Raw genomic sequence first — 16,478 nt, 5'->3', positions numbered from 1 at the left:
TTTCATCTGTCTTTCATACACCAAAACATGCCGAAACCTTGGAAAAGACGTGTGACCTGGAACGGCCCTTGACCGTCAGCCGGCAGACAGGTTTAAGCTTCCTCGCATTTTGTGCAGCTTTTGTTTCTCTTCCCACCTCCCTTTGTTTCTTTTGCTCTTTTCTCTGCTGCCCTCCATCCCCACTCACAGTGAGGTAAATGGCTGCTGAAAAGATAATGGAATGTCTGCCGGCCTGGCCTGGACTCTCCATCTTCTACGGCTCTGACACCACATTGGGAAATTAAAAGAAGGGAGGGGGGGGGGGGTGTGAAGAGAGGCTGGAGGATAGAGAAGAGAAACAGAGAGATAGAGGGACAGAAGAAGAGGACGGGAAAGGCCGACTCCTCGTGTATGTGTGTGTGAGTGCATCAGCGATCAGGGTCAGTACATGGCACTGAGCTCAAGGGCTCTTAGAAGAGATAGAGGGATCAAGAATGAGGGGCTAAGTGGCCCGGGACTAAAAGTGTAATCAGTTTTCTGACTGTAGCAGACAACCCAACGCTGACCGCTGTAGGGCCATCCAGTTGGATGGAGGTGGGAAACAACAATAATCTTCCTCCAAACACAACTTCAGTGTTGTCTATTCCATATAATCAGCATTCACAATTCACCAAGGGGGCAGTTTGTGATGGAGGGCAGCTTTAGAAGCTGCAGACAAGTCACCCGGATCTAAAACACCTCTTGAGGGGGAAAAATAATTAAAATCTGGGAACTAACATAAACCCTTAAACCTCCAACTCACAGAGTCCTTGTGATCTCCGCTGAGGCTTGTGTAGGCGACCCTGTAGCTCTCCACGTTGGGGTCTTCCAGCTCCCACGAAGCCTCTAAGCTCTGGGTGGTCTCGTCACTCAGCTGAAGGTTTCTCACAGCCTGACGTGCCGCTGAGACACCACATCACAGATTCGCTGTTACTGTACCGAATTACTCTAGATATTATTTCTCAAAAAATGAGGCTTGGCTCAAACTTTATTTTCTTCGCACTGTAAATGTGAAAATATCAGGGGGAAAAAAGCCAGCGTGAAAGTTTCAGTTTCAGCTCGGCACACTGTGATTTTGGGTGCTAAAGAAAAGTATTCTCACAAGCACTCACAAAATGCTTTTGTTTAGCTTTTGTGATGCATCCTTAAAGCACTAACTATGATTTTTTTTCTTCTTTCTTAAACAAAGGCAACCTGCTGGTGTTTAGTCGGCTGCTTTGAATTGTGCTTTTTAGAGGGCCGCTTGGATTTTTAAACAAAGCAGATGTGCTGTGTGAAACTTTCTAGGACAGTGGGCAAAAACTTAAGTAAAGGAGACAGAAGCCACAAGACTCAATTAGCTGTAGTCTGCTTCTAAAACAACAAAAACCCATTCCAGATGGCCTTTGGTCACCTTTGAGAAGCCAGAATTTGAACTCCAGTCTCTGGATGAAGCCAACTTGGTAAACACACTTATATAAATTCAAACTTCTAGGAGAGACTCTTATCAGCATTTCAACTTTCTCTTTAAAATAAACAGTTTCAACATTTCTTTTTCTAATTACTCGGTAATTTTGCTTTTGCTTCTTGAAAGTAAATAAGCAACAATGGCCAAAAATCTGCTACAAGGACTAAGAAGAACTACGGTTGCACTTTGGCAACATAGGCCTGCACTGGCAGCTAGTGGAGCCTTTCGCATTAAAATGGAAATTGCCTTTCTTGACAGATGCCTTGGCTTGAGCCATGATTAAAATTTGGCCAGTCTCTTTGCAGGGATAGTTTTTCAGAAAAAGTACCAAGTGAAATTAGCCTTCTGTCCACTGGACACATGCTAGCAACATAATTTAAAGCAACTGCTTTTAAGGTTCAAAAACTAAGTTTCATGGCATAGTTTTACCTAAGACGAGCTGGCCTCTGGTTTTTGCTGACATTTTGAAGTTTTACAGAAAGCCAGCTCGGACGCTTCTTACCTGTGGTTTTGGTAGAAGTTGTTGTTGTCTGTGTGGGCACTGGGGAAATACAGAGAGGACAAATCAGATAATTGGATTCAAACTCTGCTCAACAACTCTTTGTGTCGATATGTAAGCCAATTAGACAGGAATACGTAACAAATCATTGATGGTAAAATAGATTTTCTTCTCCTGAGATAAGCTGAGACAAACAAATCAATGCAAATGTGTTCATGCAATGCTTTGCTTTGACTCAGAAATGCTAATTTTCTTATCTTAAATGCACATGTGATTGCACTGATCTGTTATAATAAGCAGACAGCAGTGCTCTATCAGGAGGAATTATATCTCAAGGAAAGCTGTGAGCCTGACTATTGTCAAGTTTAATATTGATTAGATAAAGCAAATACCACAGCTCTGTGAGTTAAACAACCTCGTCACACTTACATGTGGTTTGAGTGACAAAGACTGTGTCGCTCTCAGAATTGTCTTTGAATATGGCCGTCAGCATAACTTCATACTCAGTGGAGGGACTGAGGCCGGTCAGTGTGTATCCGTTATCACTTCCACTCAAGACCACCTACAGAAAAGAAACAAGCCTCATATTAGATCTGATTTCCAACAGTGCCGTCTCTCCAAACTTTAGAGACGTGATGGCCGATAGTTTTCAAAAATGTCAGATTTGTTGTTCTATAACCCGTTTGTTCAGACAAAACAAAAAATATATACAGTACTTTCAGCAGTATTGTTACTGAAGCAATTACAGTTAAGTGATGAACTCACTTCTGCGTCTTCTGATTTGTACTTTTATTTGCTGCTATATTTGCCAGAACAAGTTGAATCTGAAGAATTTTGTAAGTTAAAATATTGCAAAACAGCAAGAATGTTATCAAACAGTCTGATGATATTATTAATACTCTAATGAAAAACTCCAGGCTGTCAAATTCCAAGGTCGAGACTGAGTTTCAGGAGAGAAAGCTGCTGAAAACCTAAAATAATAAGTCATCTCATAATTTCTACAGGTAGAGGGAGAAACAGCAGGAAATGGTAGTGCAGGTGGTAGTGAAGCAGGTATGCATGGAGATAACATGTAGTGTTTTCATTGTTATATTGAACAAAACAAAAACAACATGACCAGCATAAGTCTTACTGGATTAAGATGTTTCCTATGATATAACTATCACAGACATGTGTGGTTTCCTACGAACACAAAATGCTTCCAGTTGGACTCGCTGCATCTGCAGTAGTCCAAAGAACCACTACAAATTGTTTTACACAGAGAAAAATCAGACCCCAAGGTACACACAAAGAGGTCAACAAGAGTACAGCACACTTCTACCGAGAGAAACCCTGAAATTAGTATTTGCTCCAGATGGCTCAATAACCAGATTATGCGGAGGTATTTGTTTCTTTGCAAAACCCTCCGAGGTACAGTTGCATGCAGATTTTACCAACGGGGGCCATTTGTGCTCTCCCTGAAGCAAGTGTATTGTTTATGAGTCATTGTCTCCCTTTCCTTTTTACATCTTCTTGCATTTAATGTAAAATTTTCTGTTTTATTTTATTGTTTCCTGAGACTCATGCAGATACGTTTTTGATTATCAAAGAAAAGGCGACTTAAAAAGAAAGATATCAAATTATCATAAAGTTTTTGTCTGGATAACATTTCATTCTGTGCTGTATGCATTATGTCTAATCCCCTCTCAGATGTAACAATACCGAGAAAATCGATGAAGGATGTAAATGCGTGTGTGTGTGTGTGTGTGTGTGTGTGTGCCAGCACACGTAGGATGTGGGTGAGAAACAGAGAAAAGCTGCATGTATCCCTTTCTCTAGTCTGGCGGTATTACCAGCCCACCTCTCCAGCTCCCCAGAGTGTTATTTTCAGCTTCGATGACTCTCAGCAAAACACACAAACACACACACAGACACACACTCTAAGGGCTCTATCGCTGCCTTGCAGCTGTCTCTAAACCCCAGATCATAGTAATAAAACACCCTAGCCATTAATTTCTAGATTTATTCAGCCTTTATTTATACTCAACCAAGCCAGAGGTTTTACCAGCTACCGGTAGTATAGTTAAGCTTCTGTGTAAGTCTATAGGAGACAGACTGCTCTTTATCCGTGCGCATGGAGTGGAGCTACTGCTTCCTCTTAAGAAAGAGATAATGACTGGACTCCGGGCTAAATGAAATCCATGCAGATTATTTTCTTCAGATGCTTAATAATATGTTTTGTTTGCATAATAACACTGCAAGCTTAACCTTGTGATTCTATGCTGTTGGATGCTTGACTCTTATTGATCTAAAACACATGCAGTACTGTGCAAAAGTCTGAAGACAGCCTTTATGTCTTTATATTTTGCTACCAAGAAGCCAAACTTTCTTATAAATTTTTAAAGATTCCCAAAGAGCTATTAGTACAAAACCTGGGATAAAATATCTTGGAGTCCCAAGATATTTAGGAAACTGGACAAGTGGCAAAAGAAGAAGCGGTGGGCCAGTGAAGAGTATCTGAAAGTCCTGTATTTAAGAAATAGGAGAAAATTCATCTGACACAGGACCTGAGAGATGCCTCTGCCACTTCAGCTGGCCTGAAGGGCCAGAACTGGGATAAAGAACTGGGATGAAAATTAGAAGTAACAGGTCTGAAATTTTTTGTTCATATTGTCATCAACATGTCAAGGTCAGGAGAGAGGTACGTGTATCTGCAACTGCAAACACAGTGGAGACTGTGTAATGCTTTGGGAGCTGAATTTTAGCCAGTGGTGTTGGAGATTTTGTCAAAATTGATGCAATTATGAGTGCAGAAAAGTACAGTCAGATTTTGATTCACCACCCGAAGCCATCTGGAAACACTGATTGGCAAAGGCTTCATTTTCCCACATGACAATGATCCCAAACACACTGCCAGAGCAGTAAAAAATATACTTCATAATAAAGTCATACTATTAAGCATTAGTAAGGTATTAGTAAAGTTTTAGTAAGTGCTTAATTCATCATTTATTTATCATCATTCCTCCTTAGTATGTCATTCATATATAGAGATATGTTTATTCATCTGTTACTGTTAAACCATCTACAGCTATCACTGCTGTGCACGGTGTAGACAACTGTCACTGCTGGTAACTAGTAATAATCATAATCAATATCATAATAATATATCTGTATTTATAATGCTTTATAAATGATAAATTAAGCACTTTCTAATACCTTAATAATGCTTAATAGTGTGACATTAATGTAAAATAATGTATACTTATATATAAAAGCCCACAGTGGTGTACTATCTGTCATGGATTGGTCTCCCCAGAGCCCAGACCTCAACATTATTGAAGCAGTGTGGGATCATGTTGACAGAGAATGGAGCAAAAGGCAGCCAACATCCAAAGAAGAGCTTTGAATGAAATATCAGCTCACTAGAACGGTACAAGCAGTCTTTACCTTTTTATACTGTGTTTTTATGTATGTTTGCACGTTTCAATAAATTGCTGAACCTACTGCTCATTTTCCCAGCAAAATATAGAAAAATGGAGGATGGCTCGAGACTTTTGCACAGTGCTGTACCTTCTGTATTTTATTGGAACTAACCTTTTTTGTGTCACCACCATCGAATGGTGTCCAGGAGAGTCTGTAGAGGATAATGTCACTGGCTGAGTGATCCCAGCTGACCTTAAAGCTGTCTGTGCTGACCTCACTGGAGCGTAGATTCAGAGGACCAGGAACTGGAGCTGAAAGACAGAAAAGCGGAGACTTTTTCCCCCCTCCTTTTTTCTCATGTGTTAACATTCACATAAATTCAATAATATTTTCAATTCTGCCCCGATTATACTGTAAGTTTATGAAACTTTTCTGCTGGGCCAATTTATTACATATCTGTCAGTTCAGCAAAATGTTCTTGGAAAAGCACCGTCGCACCATTTTGGTGTGAACCTACCGCTTCCTACTCCTCCACTCAAACAGCTGAAAAGTGCCATTGCATTTTCGTTAGTTCATAAAGCCCCCTTTCTGAAAACTGGTCCATTAAACAAACTTTGCCAGGAGATAAATAAAAAATGCAAACGGTCCTTTTAAAGTGGCTAGTTTAATAGTTGCTTGCCAGACACATTTCTTTGAGCTGACTCAGCGCTGGAGCCCAACTGCTTGTTGCATAAAGGGATATTCCTACAAATCAATATCTGTTAGCGTGACGGAATAGTCAGGGACAGTGAAATGACCTTTTAATGTGACTGGGCTATTATGCTGAGGTGTAAATGAGATGGGCAGACCGCCAAAATAGCAAAAGGACCACTGAGGGTAATAAAATTCACCACTGTTTGGCACTATAAGAGAAATGGTTTGCCTTTTAATGATATTGATAGAACTATTTTCTGGAGATTGAGGCTAAATTGTCCTCAACAGAGATGTCGGGAAACAAGAATACAGAAAACAAATATTTAAACGTGTTTGTTCTCCACTGGTGATGGTGACTTGCAAAAGTCAAACGGCAGTTTCTTACTGGTGGTGAACGCATCGGTGAGCGGTTCTGATTCGCCCTCGTTGTACAGGGCAAAAATTGCCACCGAGTACTCCGTCAGAGATGTCAGCTCACCGAGGTCATAAGAACTCACTGAACCACCCTCCACCTGCAGGAAACACAGAGAAACATCATGTAGCCACAGAAAAACCCACTGCTATGCCTCTTAAACAGAGAACAAGATAAACACTAATAACTTGAAAGACAACAAGTCTACTAAGACTCAATGTAGGGATATTTTTCAAGTCTTCATCTATGATATTCATAACACAGTTAGAACATTTCCAGAAGACTAAGCTTTGTCAGTATCGTAAACGGCAATATCTGTAAATTTTCCATTCATATTATTATTGTTAGGCTTTTAGCCCTTTATTATTTGACTGTTCATCCCTTTCTGATTTCTTTTTTTTCTCATTTCTTATTTCATCTTGGCACTCAGAAACAAAATTTCCAAAACATGAAAGAAAAAAAAAAACGGTCACACGTCACCTCGTCTGTGACCAGTCCGTCTGTCTTGTCCCACATGATGCGGTAACCATTAACTCCACTAGGCGCGGGGTCCCAGCTGATGTGGGCCGAGTTGTGGGTAATGTCAGAAAACTGGAGGTTGCTGGGAGGACTCAGTGGTACTGGAAGGGGAGAGACAGAGAAAGCTCAGGCTGATCAGGTGTTAAACTTTGGCTGTGAAAAAAAGGAAGCCCATGCCAAAGACTGAGTCTGACTTTGGAGCAGAAATGAGCATGTTTTTAGCCTTGTATAAAAGTAGTTTTGGTTTTTATGGACATATTAACTGCTTGCGGTGTGATTTCTTTTTACCTCACCCATTTAAATTAATATTAAGGATAAAGCTGTTGGGTGATGGGTGGGTGCTGCTAGCTGCTTGTTAGGCTTCATGTGAACTAATTTGAGCCTGTTTATTAAAAAAAACACAAAAACAAGCTCCAAAGTAGTCCAGTGTTTCCCAACAACTGTGTGAGAAATGATCACGTGTGCCGTGGAAGACTATCAGGTTCCACCTGATTAGTTCTCTAAGCAACCGGCATGAGTAACGGGCAGAACAATTACATTCTCTCCCACTAGAGGGCAGTACAACTACCCTCTAGTGGTAGTTGTACTGCCACTAGCAGTTGGGTTGCCAACTGCCAGTAAAACAGAAGAAGGCAAAGACGAAATTACATAATAGTCATGCTGTGAGTGAGACAACACAGCGCGTAATAGCAGTAGATAAATATTTGAAAAGCAAAAGTAGTCATGGAGAAAATTCCAACCCAGATAAAGGCCCTAGCACGAGTAGTGGTCAGAAGAAAGAAAAAAAGATATACTGGGGACAATTCCGCTATACCTGGTGCGCGGGGAAAAATTATAAATATGTTTTTTTATGCCGTATGATTTTTCTAATGTGAAATATGTGCTGTGGCTCCAAATGGTTGGGAAACAATGAAGTAGTCTGCATACATGGAGTGGACATTGTATGGGCGTCTGTTCACAATGACTTAGTGACTAAATTAGTCATCAGTCAAAGACACTTGGATTTAATATCTTTATCACAATAAATAGACTGATTTTTCTTATTTTGTAAGAGACAATCAGAGCAAACTATTATCCTATATGGAAACAAGGTCAGCATCCACCTGTCTACAGTTATTGCTGCCATAACAACTGTGAGTTTTGACCTTGGAGAAAACGTCACTGTTTCAGCCATTTTTGCCAGCTTAATGAGAACCAGTCGGAGTTTTTGAGATTAAGGACATTTTTTATGAAGAAGACATTTGATCCAGTTTTCTCTTTTACAAAGGAATGTTTGAATGTCTGGCTATTGGGTTATTTGAATTTTTATTAATTTTAAGATAAAGGCTTAGAATTAAAAACTGTTTGGGTGTGCATTACTCACATGTGGTTTCCTGGTTTGTAACAGGTTCACTGGCCTCCTCGCCGAACATGGCATAAACAGTGACGGTATATTCGGTGTGAGGGATCAACCCATCCAGCTCCAGCTCCGTCACTGCATCCGACACCCTTATCTAGGGACAAAAATAAACTTCAGGATTTAAAACAAAACTTTGGATGTCATGTTAACAAATTCCAGGTTTACAACTTTGAACTAAATAAACAATTCATCCTCCCCTTATTTTGTTGTTTTTTGTTACTACCTCTTTCTCATCCAAGTCATCTGTCAGAGGTGCATAAAGCAGCATGTAGCCAGAGACTCCATCCACGCTGTTCCATCTTATTTTCATGGTGTTGTGACTCACATCAAACAGCTGGAGGCCGGTGACTGTGGGAAGAGCCACTACATGCATACACACACATCGCGACCGCACACAGCAAAAACAAAATAACATGGCAAATTTCAATAAAGGAGGAATCACATGAATGGATTTTTGTAATAACTATAAACATCAGGGTATACTGCTTAAGGTGGATTTGACCTTTAAGCATAAAATTCTTTATTGCTGTATTATTCACTGCTGTGCAAAGTATTGAGCCAACCATATATTTTTAATATATATTAATATATTTATCCAAGCTTTCAAGCTTTCTTCTTTAAGACGTCTTCAAGTTGTCTCCAGGCTTCTCGAAGGACCTTCAAAGCTCTTCTTTCCATCTGTCAGAGGTATTTAAATGATGTTGTATGTCTCTCTGACAGATTCTTATTATCTGACGAGATGTTCAAATACTGCTTCAACAATGTTGACGTCCGGGCTCTGGGGAGGCCAATCCATGACACATAGTACTCCACTGTGGGCTTTTCTGTATAAGTATACAGTAGCATTTTACAATAATGTCACACTATTAAGCAATATTAATGTTATTAGTAAGATATTAGCAAGTACTTAATTCATCATTCATATGGAATGATGATATGATATATAAATGATGAATTAAGAACTTACTAAAACTTTACTAATACCTTAATAATGCTTAATAATGTGATATTACAAGCATATTTTTTACTGCTCTGGCAGTGTGTTTGGGATCATTGTCATGTGGGAAAATGAAGCCTTTGACAATCAGTCTGTCCAGATTGTATTTCATGGTGAATAAAAATCTGACTATGAATAAAAATCTGATTTCTGCATTCATAATTGTATCAGTTTTGACAAGATCCCCAACACTGCTGGCTGAAATGCAATGAAAAAGCAACCAATGGGCGAGATGCATCTCTAAGGTCCTGTGTCGGGTCTTTGCTGGACTTTTTCCTTCTTCGTACTGACATGAATTTCAGATACTGTTCATCTGCTTAGATAGATAGAAAGATAGAAAAACTTTGAAAGACCTACAGAGAGCCTGGAGAATTATTCTTCAAGACCGAACCCTTTTTAAAAAATGATAGGAAAACTCCTTGGAAGCAGAATATAAAGAAATAACTCAAGACTTTTGCACAGTACTGTAAGTGCATTTTCAATATGTCTGGCTTCTGCAGCTGTCACTTTTTAAGCCATTGTTATTAAATCGTGTTCTGAGTGTGGAGCCTTATAAGCCCACTTATACATGTGTGTTTGCAAGAATAAACTTACGTGTTGTTTCTGATCCTCTCAGAGCTTCGCTCGCCTTGTTTGCATACACAGCAAACACAGCCAGTTGGTACTCAGTGAGGGAGCTAAGATGCTGTAACACCACTGAAGACTCACTCCCGACCACTACAGCCTGCAGGGGTGCAGGAGGGTGAGTAAGGGAAGTAAGAGAATATGAAAGATGGAAAAGAAGGTGTGAAGGGTTGGGGGGGGGGGATAGAATGGCACAAAAAATGGTAAATGAGGCAATAAATAGGGAGACATAAAAATGAAAAACAGAAGTGAGGAAAGTGAGAGAAAACCAGGAAAGAAAGGAGAGATTGGAAGAGAATGGGAAAGGAAGAAGGAAACAATCGATTTATTGAATGGGATAAAGCACAAACGTTTAAAACTTGAAGAATATTTTTCTTTTTCATTCTGAACTAAAAGGATGACAGTTGTGATAAAGATTAGGCCCACGGTGAGCCAGCTGGAAAGGTCTCTTTACATGAGGCTCCAGAACATCTGGTCTCTGTAAACCCAGCTAAGTGAAAGATTTAATGGCTTCTGTGGTCAAATGTTCTGGAAAAATCAAGCAGGTGCCTGGTTCAAGCCACAGTATCATTTCTAGTGAGCCGTCATAACCTGCAAAGATATTCTGGGGAGAAGTGAATAGAGAGATGAAAGTGAGAGGTATGGATGGGCGATATCACTGACGTCTCGAGGAAAAACTGATCTCAAACTATAAACCTGCCCGATCCTTGGTAACTCCCCCTGGTGTCATAAATATTATGGAAAAGTACATTTTGCCCCACCTCACACTCCTCCTACTGACTGTAGTATTTTTTAGCTGCTGCTTATCCTTTAGCACATCTGTATGCAAAGCTGAACAGAGTGAGAGAGTCATGTGCATGGAATGAAATGGATATTTCTTGATTTTATGTTGTGATAAATATATCACGACATAAAATATGTTGACTTCCTCAGCTCTGGCTGGTTTGATGTGTGGTTTTCAGCAAATAATACACTATTTACCTCCTGTGGGTCTCCTAGGTCTCCTCCCTGAGTGGGATAATAAACGACTCTGTATTTCTCTACATTTCCGGGGGCATGGCTCCATGAAACCCGAAAGCTTTGGGCCGTGACGTCTGATGTCACTAGGTCAAGCGGCATTCCCGTTGTCTCTGGTATATGTTCTGAAAGACAAAAATGTAAGGACAGGCCAACAGGCTGCCTCAGATTGGATATAACTTTCAAGTGCAAATCACATTAAGTCAGATCAAATGAACATTTTACTGAAACATAATTAAACATTAGGGTAGATTTATAGTGTCCTGTTAAACAGTCCCTATAGGCCATCGAGTAGGGATGGGCATCGAAACCCGGTTGTTTGCCATTTTTGCAAACGATTCCCTTATCGATCCCAGTCGACCTGAATGACATCACCCCGTTGCGGAGCTTCATTTACCTGGCAGGGCGCCTAAGCGGCTCAAACGCTCAAAAGTTTGGTTATACTTTACGAGAACGGATGACAACAGGGCAACTTGCAATACTTGCAAAGTAGATATTTCATTTAAAGGAGGAAACACTACGAATATGCAAAAGCATTTGCTCACAAAACACGCGATAACCTTAAATGAATGTCGTGTTTTTAATTCCGCTCCGGACTCGTGAATCTCAACCCAGCAGCAGCGGTAACATTTGCACGTCCTCTCCCGTTAATGCGGCAGGTAAATAATCAACTAAGAGTGCATATTATGTTAGCGCGATCTGCCTTATTACAAAACCTGCCATTACTGTGCGCTGCATTTAGGTGACCATGATGAGAGAGACAGACAGAGTCTGCTGGCTCAGATGCTGGCAGTTCTCGCTGCAGTCTACCGTTAGCGTCTCCTTTCAGGCCAGGATGTCACCGAGCAGTGACTAAGCTTGTGGTCAAAGGCTTGCACCCATTTGCCACAGCAGATGCCCCCGATTTTCGGTAAGTGAATGTGTTTAATTGTAGGCAGGGACATTACTGGATATTCTTGTGTAATTGCTACAGAATAATTTATGTTATACTTTGTTATTGCTACAGAAGAATATTTATTTTATTATTTTACATTTACAATTTTTTTTCCTGGGGACCCTGTGACACCCCATTGAAGAGCCGTAGGCTGTGGATCTCTTAAGATCTCACTGTTGGGTTTGTAAGGCCATGTTACTCCTAAATTTCTATCTTGTTCAATGAGAAGATATAAAACAAAGTTCTAAGCTAATCGAACTTAGTGTTCTCCTTTTTTAAAAAGAATCGATAAGAGAATCGATAAAGAATCGAATCGTTAAACAGAATCGAAAATGGAATCGGAATCGTGAAAATCTTATCAATACCCATCCCTACCATCGAGTGACTCAAACTTTTTTTTTACATACAAAAGGTTTGATTCATAGTAAACAAATTTACTATGTAACTACAGTTATACTTTAACTTTTTATCATTTGGTCATTTATTGATACACAACTAGTCAAAGTGATCACTCAGGATACTATTTGTTTACCAACTGTTTTCTTTTATGCTTTACTCCTCATGACACAGAGTTCCTACTAGTGTTCTTGTTTGCATGTTAGTAAGGTTTCTTCAGTTTTCCAATTTGCTCTTACTCTGCTTGATGTCTTTGTCCTGCTGCTCCACCTGTTTGCACACTGTTTTTGTTAGCCCCCCTACAATAGAGCTCATGATGTTAAAGTCAGCCACATTGTAGACATGATTACTCTCCGGTTCTGAGGCGATGGAGCGCAGCTCATTCTCGTCGGCATTCTTTACACCTGGAAAAATACATAGGAATGACTGGCACATACATGACTGTTAACATCTAGGACACAACGTGATATATCTTTTTCAGTTGTTGTCTAAAAAAGCAAAAGCAAACCCCTCCCCAAAACACTCACATGAGCACTGTATCCACATGAATACACAAAAAAGAATGACAAGTCCTGCAAGTATGAAAAACCAACTGATGCCAACTCAACGCTAAATCTATAAAAAAGTTGTCCAATAATTAGAAGCCTTGATGGAAAATGTGCAAAAATATGAAAACATGAGTCTTGCATTCGGACAGATAATGAGGCTGAAGTATTTCTCAATGTTGCAATGGATTAAAATTACAAAAAAACAAGGAAACATTTAACTGGGAGATTTGTCAGGGGAAACGCTCGAGTCTCTCTTGTCCTTTCTGTATAGTGATGATGAAATGAACCAAAAATTTCAGATTTAAGAATCCATAGGACCTGTTGCAGCAATTTTTAGTTCAAATCTTGAGTAATTTGTCATATCTGTGCCTTTTCTCCCTGTTTTCCCCTTTCTTAGTAATGACTTCTTGACAGCCATCCTTCCAAAGTGACCATTACTGATGAGGTTTCAGTGAACAGTAGATGGATCTGTTGAAGGGCTGTCTTTTTTTTTTTCTTTTTTTGCCTTACCACTTCTTTTTAAAAAGTACAAGAACAGAATTGCAACTGAATGAAAAAGCACCCAATGTCCAAAGAAAAAAACTTTAATGGACCTTCAGAAAGCCTGGAGAACTACTGCTCATAAACACTATAAAAAAAGCAAATCTGGCTACTTGGAATCAAAATATAACAATATATGGGGTGAATAAATACTTTTACTGCTGTAAGTACCAATTATTTTGTTGCGTTTTTGAGTAGCCGCAGCATGCATTTTAATATTACGCTTTAATATAACAAATGCACCTTAGTAACCAAGCTAGCTAGCAATGAACTAACTAGCCTTAGCTAACAACACCTTTAAGCCACATATTTCCATGTAAATCATGTCCAGAATGAAAAATAAAAATAAAAACAAAAAAAGACGACACTAGCTAGAATGCTAAGCTCCAGCCTTAAAAACAGTAGTCCAAAAACTAAGGTCTGCCACTGTGGTGATTCAGTTAAGAATACGATCTGTAGTTTATCTCACCGATAGCAAACAGTTCAACACCAGCATTTCTCAGTTCCTCTGCTGGTGGTATAACATCATCTTGGGACTTTCCATCGGTGATCAGGATCCCAATCTTGGGTATTCCAGGCCTTGCACCAGATTCAGGCTTGAAACAGTTCTCCAAGATAAAAGTCAATGCAAGACCTGTGAAAAAAAGAGTAGAGAGTAAAAAGGGTAGTAAGTGAAGAAGGATGAATCAGGTAGCTGTAAGGTGGCATACTTAATGATACATGATCAATAAAATATAGTATATATATTCAAAAATATTCAGTAAAGATAAGTAAAAATAACAGGGATAGAATAATAGAATCATAACATGATTTTTAAAAAGACAGTGGGAAGAGAATGGCAAGGGAGAACCTTTTAATCCACTATTGTAAAACAAAAGGCAAAATCACAGAGGGTCAGTACCTGTGAGGGTGTTTCCTCCTTTGTAGGGCAGATTCCTGACAGCATCAACGACTGCATCTTTAGTTGAGAAAGCATTTAAATGCCACTCAATCCTGGGATCGCCACTGTACTGTGCGAGACCTGATAATTGAACAACATGACACAATTACACACACAGCTTGTCATTTCCTAGTATTATTCACTCAAACTTGAACTAATTCGATAGACAAAAACAACTTAATTCATGGCTAAAACAGCCATATTGGTCCCATGGTGAACCCATCTGTTCAAGAAGGAAAGAAGCCAGGACCCACCTATCCTTGTTTTATCAATGCCAACATCAAAGGCATTGACCAGGTTTTCCAAGAACATGCGGACCAGCCTGAAGTTTAGTCGGCCAATACTCCAGGAGCCGTCCACCAGGATCACAATATCCGCAATAGCCTCAGTGTGACACACAAACTGGTCAACTGAAAAAAAAGGAGGAAGGGAGAAAGACTAGTAATTAAAGAAAACGATAATACCATTAAATGCACATTATTCTTATTTTTATGGTGCAATGTGTCTCCAGTGTTTTTTATGTTTTCCATGCTGTATTCTGACCCTACCATCTGCATGCATGTCACAGCAAAACTTGAGGCTCATCAGACCAGGCAACATTTTTTCAATCTTCTATTGTCCAGATTTGGTTAACTTATGTTAATCTTGGCCTCAATTTCTTGTTCTTAGCTGACAGAACTGGTACACAGAGTGGCATTCGGACTCTGCCTACCAGCCCATTTTCTTCAAGGTTCAACATGTTGTGCATTTAGAGATGCTCTTCTGCATCTCTAAATGAACATCATGTTTGTTGTAATGAGAGGTTATTTGCTGTTGGCTTCCTATCAGCTCAAAGGAGTCTGGCCATCCTCATATGACCTCTGACATCAACAAGGCATTTTTGTTGAGAGAACTCCCACTCAATGGATATTTTCTCTTATTCAGACCATTCTCTGTAAACCCTAGAGGGGGTTTTGTGGGAAAATCCCAGCAGATCAGCAGTTTCTGAAATACTCAGACCAACATGTCTGGCACCAACAACTACGCAATGTTCAAAAGTCATTTATATCACCTACATCCCCATTCTGATGCTCAATTTGAACTTCAGACGATCATCTATACCATCTCAAACATACAGTTAAACAGGTGTACCTAACAAAGTAGCAAATGAATGTAAATTGCTCCCTCGCACATCCATCAGTGTGGTAGGAAAAGCACTTAAGTGCAAATGAATGGGAGACTGGGGCTTGCAGAGTAAAAGCTCTTCCAGTGGTTTAAAAGACTGAAAAAACAGCATTATAAAACTAGCAGCCCATTTTCATCACTTCAGACTTACATAAACTTACTGGAGACCTACCACGAGTGTTTCTTTCCAAACAAATCCTTACAATACAGGGACTTCATAAGAGTAGCAGTTTTTTTTTACAATATGACTGCAATATAAACGCAGCACATAAATCAGTTCATTCATTGTAATTTATAACTGCTTATCCACCTTTCTATGGTATCCTGAAAAGAAATATATCTACTTAAAGTTGTAACAAAACCACTTTCCTGTCTACAGGAAAGTAATCGCTATTAATCTATGACATGCTCATAATGTCGGACCTTTGTGTCTCATTGAAGAAAAAGCCATAAAGCAAAGAGCTGACAGTAGGAAATGTGGATTTATTTGTGTTTTGACTAAAAATTCAGCTCCTGCCAACTTTAACAAAGCCATTTGGAACTAAGCACAACAGGGATTGTGTCTTTGGTTTAACATGTTAATTAGCACAGGCGTGTGCTAAATTGCTCGAAAATAAACAACAAATATAAAAAATGCTGGGACTTATTTATTCAAACAGTGGCAGTGATGCATAAATGCTATAAACAGCAAAATATGCTTTGTAACATTTACACTTTTCAAACTAAAATATGTCGCGTTTACCTCACCATCTGTGCTTTCCGTGTTATCGATTCAAGCCAACACTTTCTCAAGATAAAAATTAATAAATAAGCTACATCATCTAACGATAAACCACACAGGTATTCATTTCAAGAAGCAATTTTCCAGACGGAGCCTTCTGTCTGCTGCCTGTGTGCGTCTGACTGTTTGAACCATCCATCTGCTACAG

General features: G+C 39.5%; 1 protein-coding gene across 4 annotated transcripts in view; it reads right to left on the bottom strand.

Moving 5' to 3' along the window:
* The window catches only part of LOC100699146 (collagen alpha-1(XIV) chain), a 152,154-nt gene that overhangs the window by 94,359 nt on the left and 41,317 nt on the right, over window positions 1–16,478 (bottom strand). For all 4 annotated transcript variants that reach the window (XR_003222272.1, XM_025911718.1, XM_019364636.2 and 1 more), the window contains exons 6-19: window positions 14,640–14,795; window positions 14,347–14,466; window positions 13,915–14,079; window positions 12,597–12,761; window positions 10,992–11,152; window positions 9,981–10,110; window positions 8,613–8,752; window positions 8,354–8,483; window positions 6,952–7,091; window positions 6,445–6,571; window positions 5,538–5,677; window positions 2,394–2,526; window positions 1,968–2,006; window positions 782–921 (exon numbers count right to left, since the gene is read on the bottom strand). Coding sequence is in view for 3 of the 4 variants with exons in the window: in XM_025911718.1 (XP_025767503.1) it covers window positions 782–921; window positions 1,968–2,006; window positions 2,394–2,526; window positions 5,538–5,677; window positions 6,445–6,571; window positions 6,952–7,091; window positions 8,354–8,483; window positions 8,613–8,752; window positions 9,981–10,110; window positions 10,992–11,152; window positions 12,597–12,761; window positions 13,915–14,079; window positions 14,347–14,466; window positions 14,640–14,795 (1,886 nt within the window). In the remaining variant the exon portion in view is untranslated. The remainder of the gene's footprint in view (window positions 1–781; window positions 922–1,967; window positions 2,007–2,393; window positions 2,527–5,537; window positions 5,678–6,444; window positions 6,572–6,951; window positions 7,092–8,353; window positions 8,484–8,612; window positions 8,753–9,980; window positions 10,111–10,991; window positions 11,153–12,596; window positions 12,762–13,914; window positions 14,080–14,346; window positions 14,467–14,639; window positions 14,796–16,478) is intronic.

This window comes from Oreochromis niloticus, linkage group LG11 (assembly GCF_001858045.2).
Source record: "Oreochromis niloticus isolate F11D_XX linkage group LG11, O_niloticus_UMD_NMBU, whole genome shotgun sequence".
NCBI lineage: Eukaryota > Metazoa > Chordata > Actinopteri > Cichliformes > Cichlidae > Oreochromis > Oreochromis niloticus.
The sequence above is the reverse complement of the archived record's forward strand: the minus strand, read 5'-3'. Positions and strand labels throughout refer to the sequence as shown.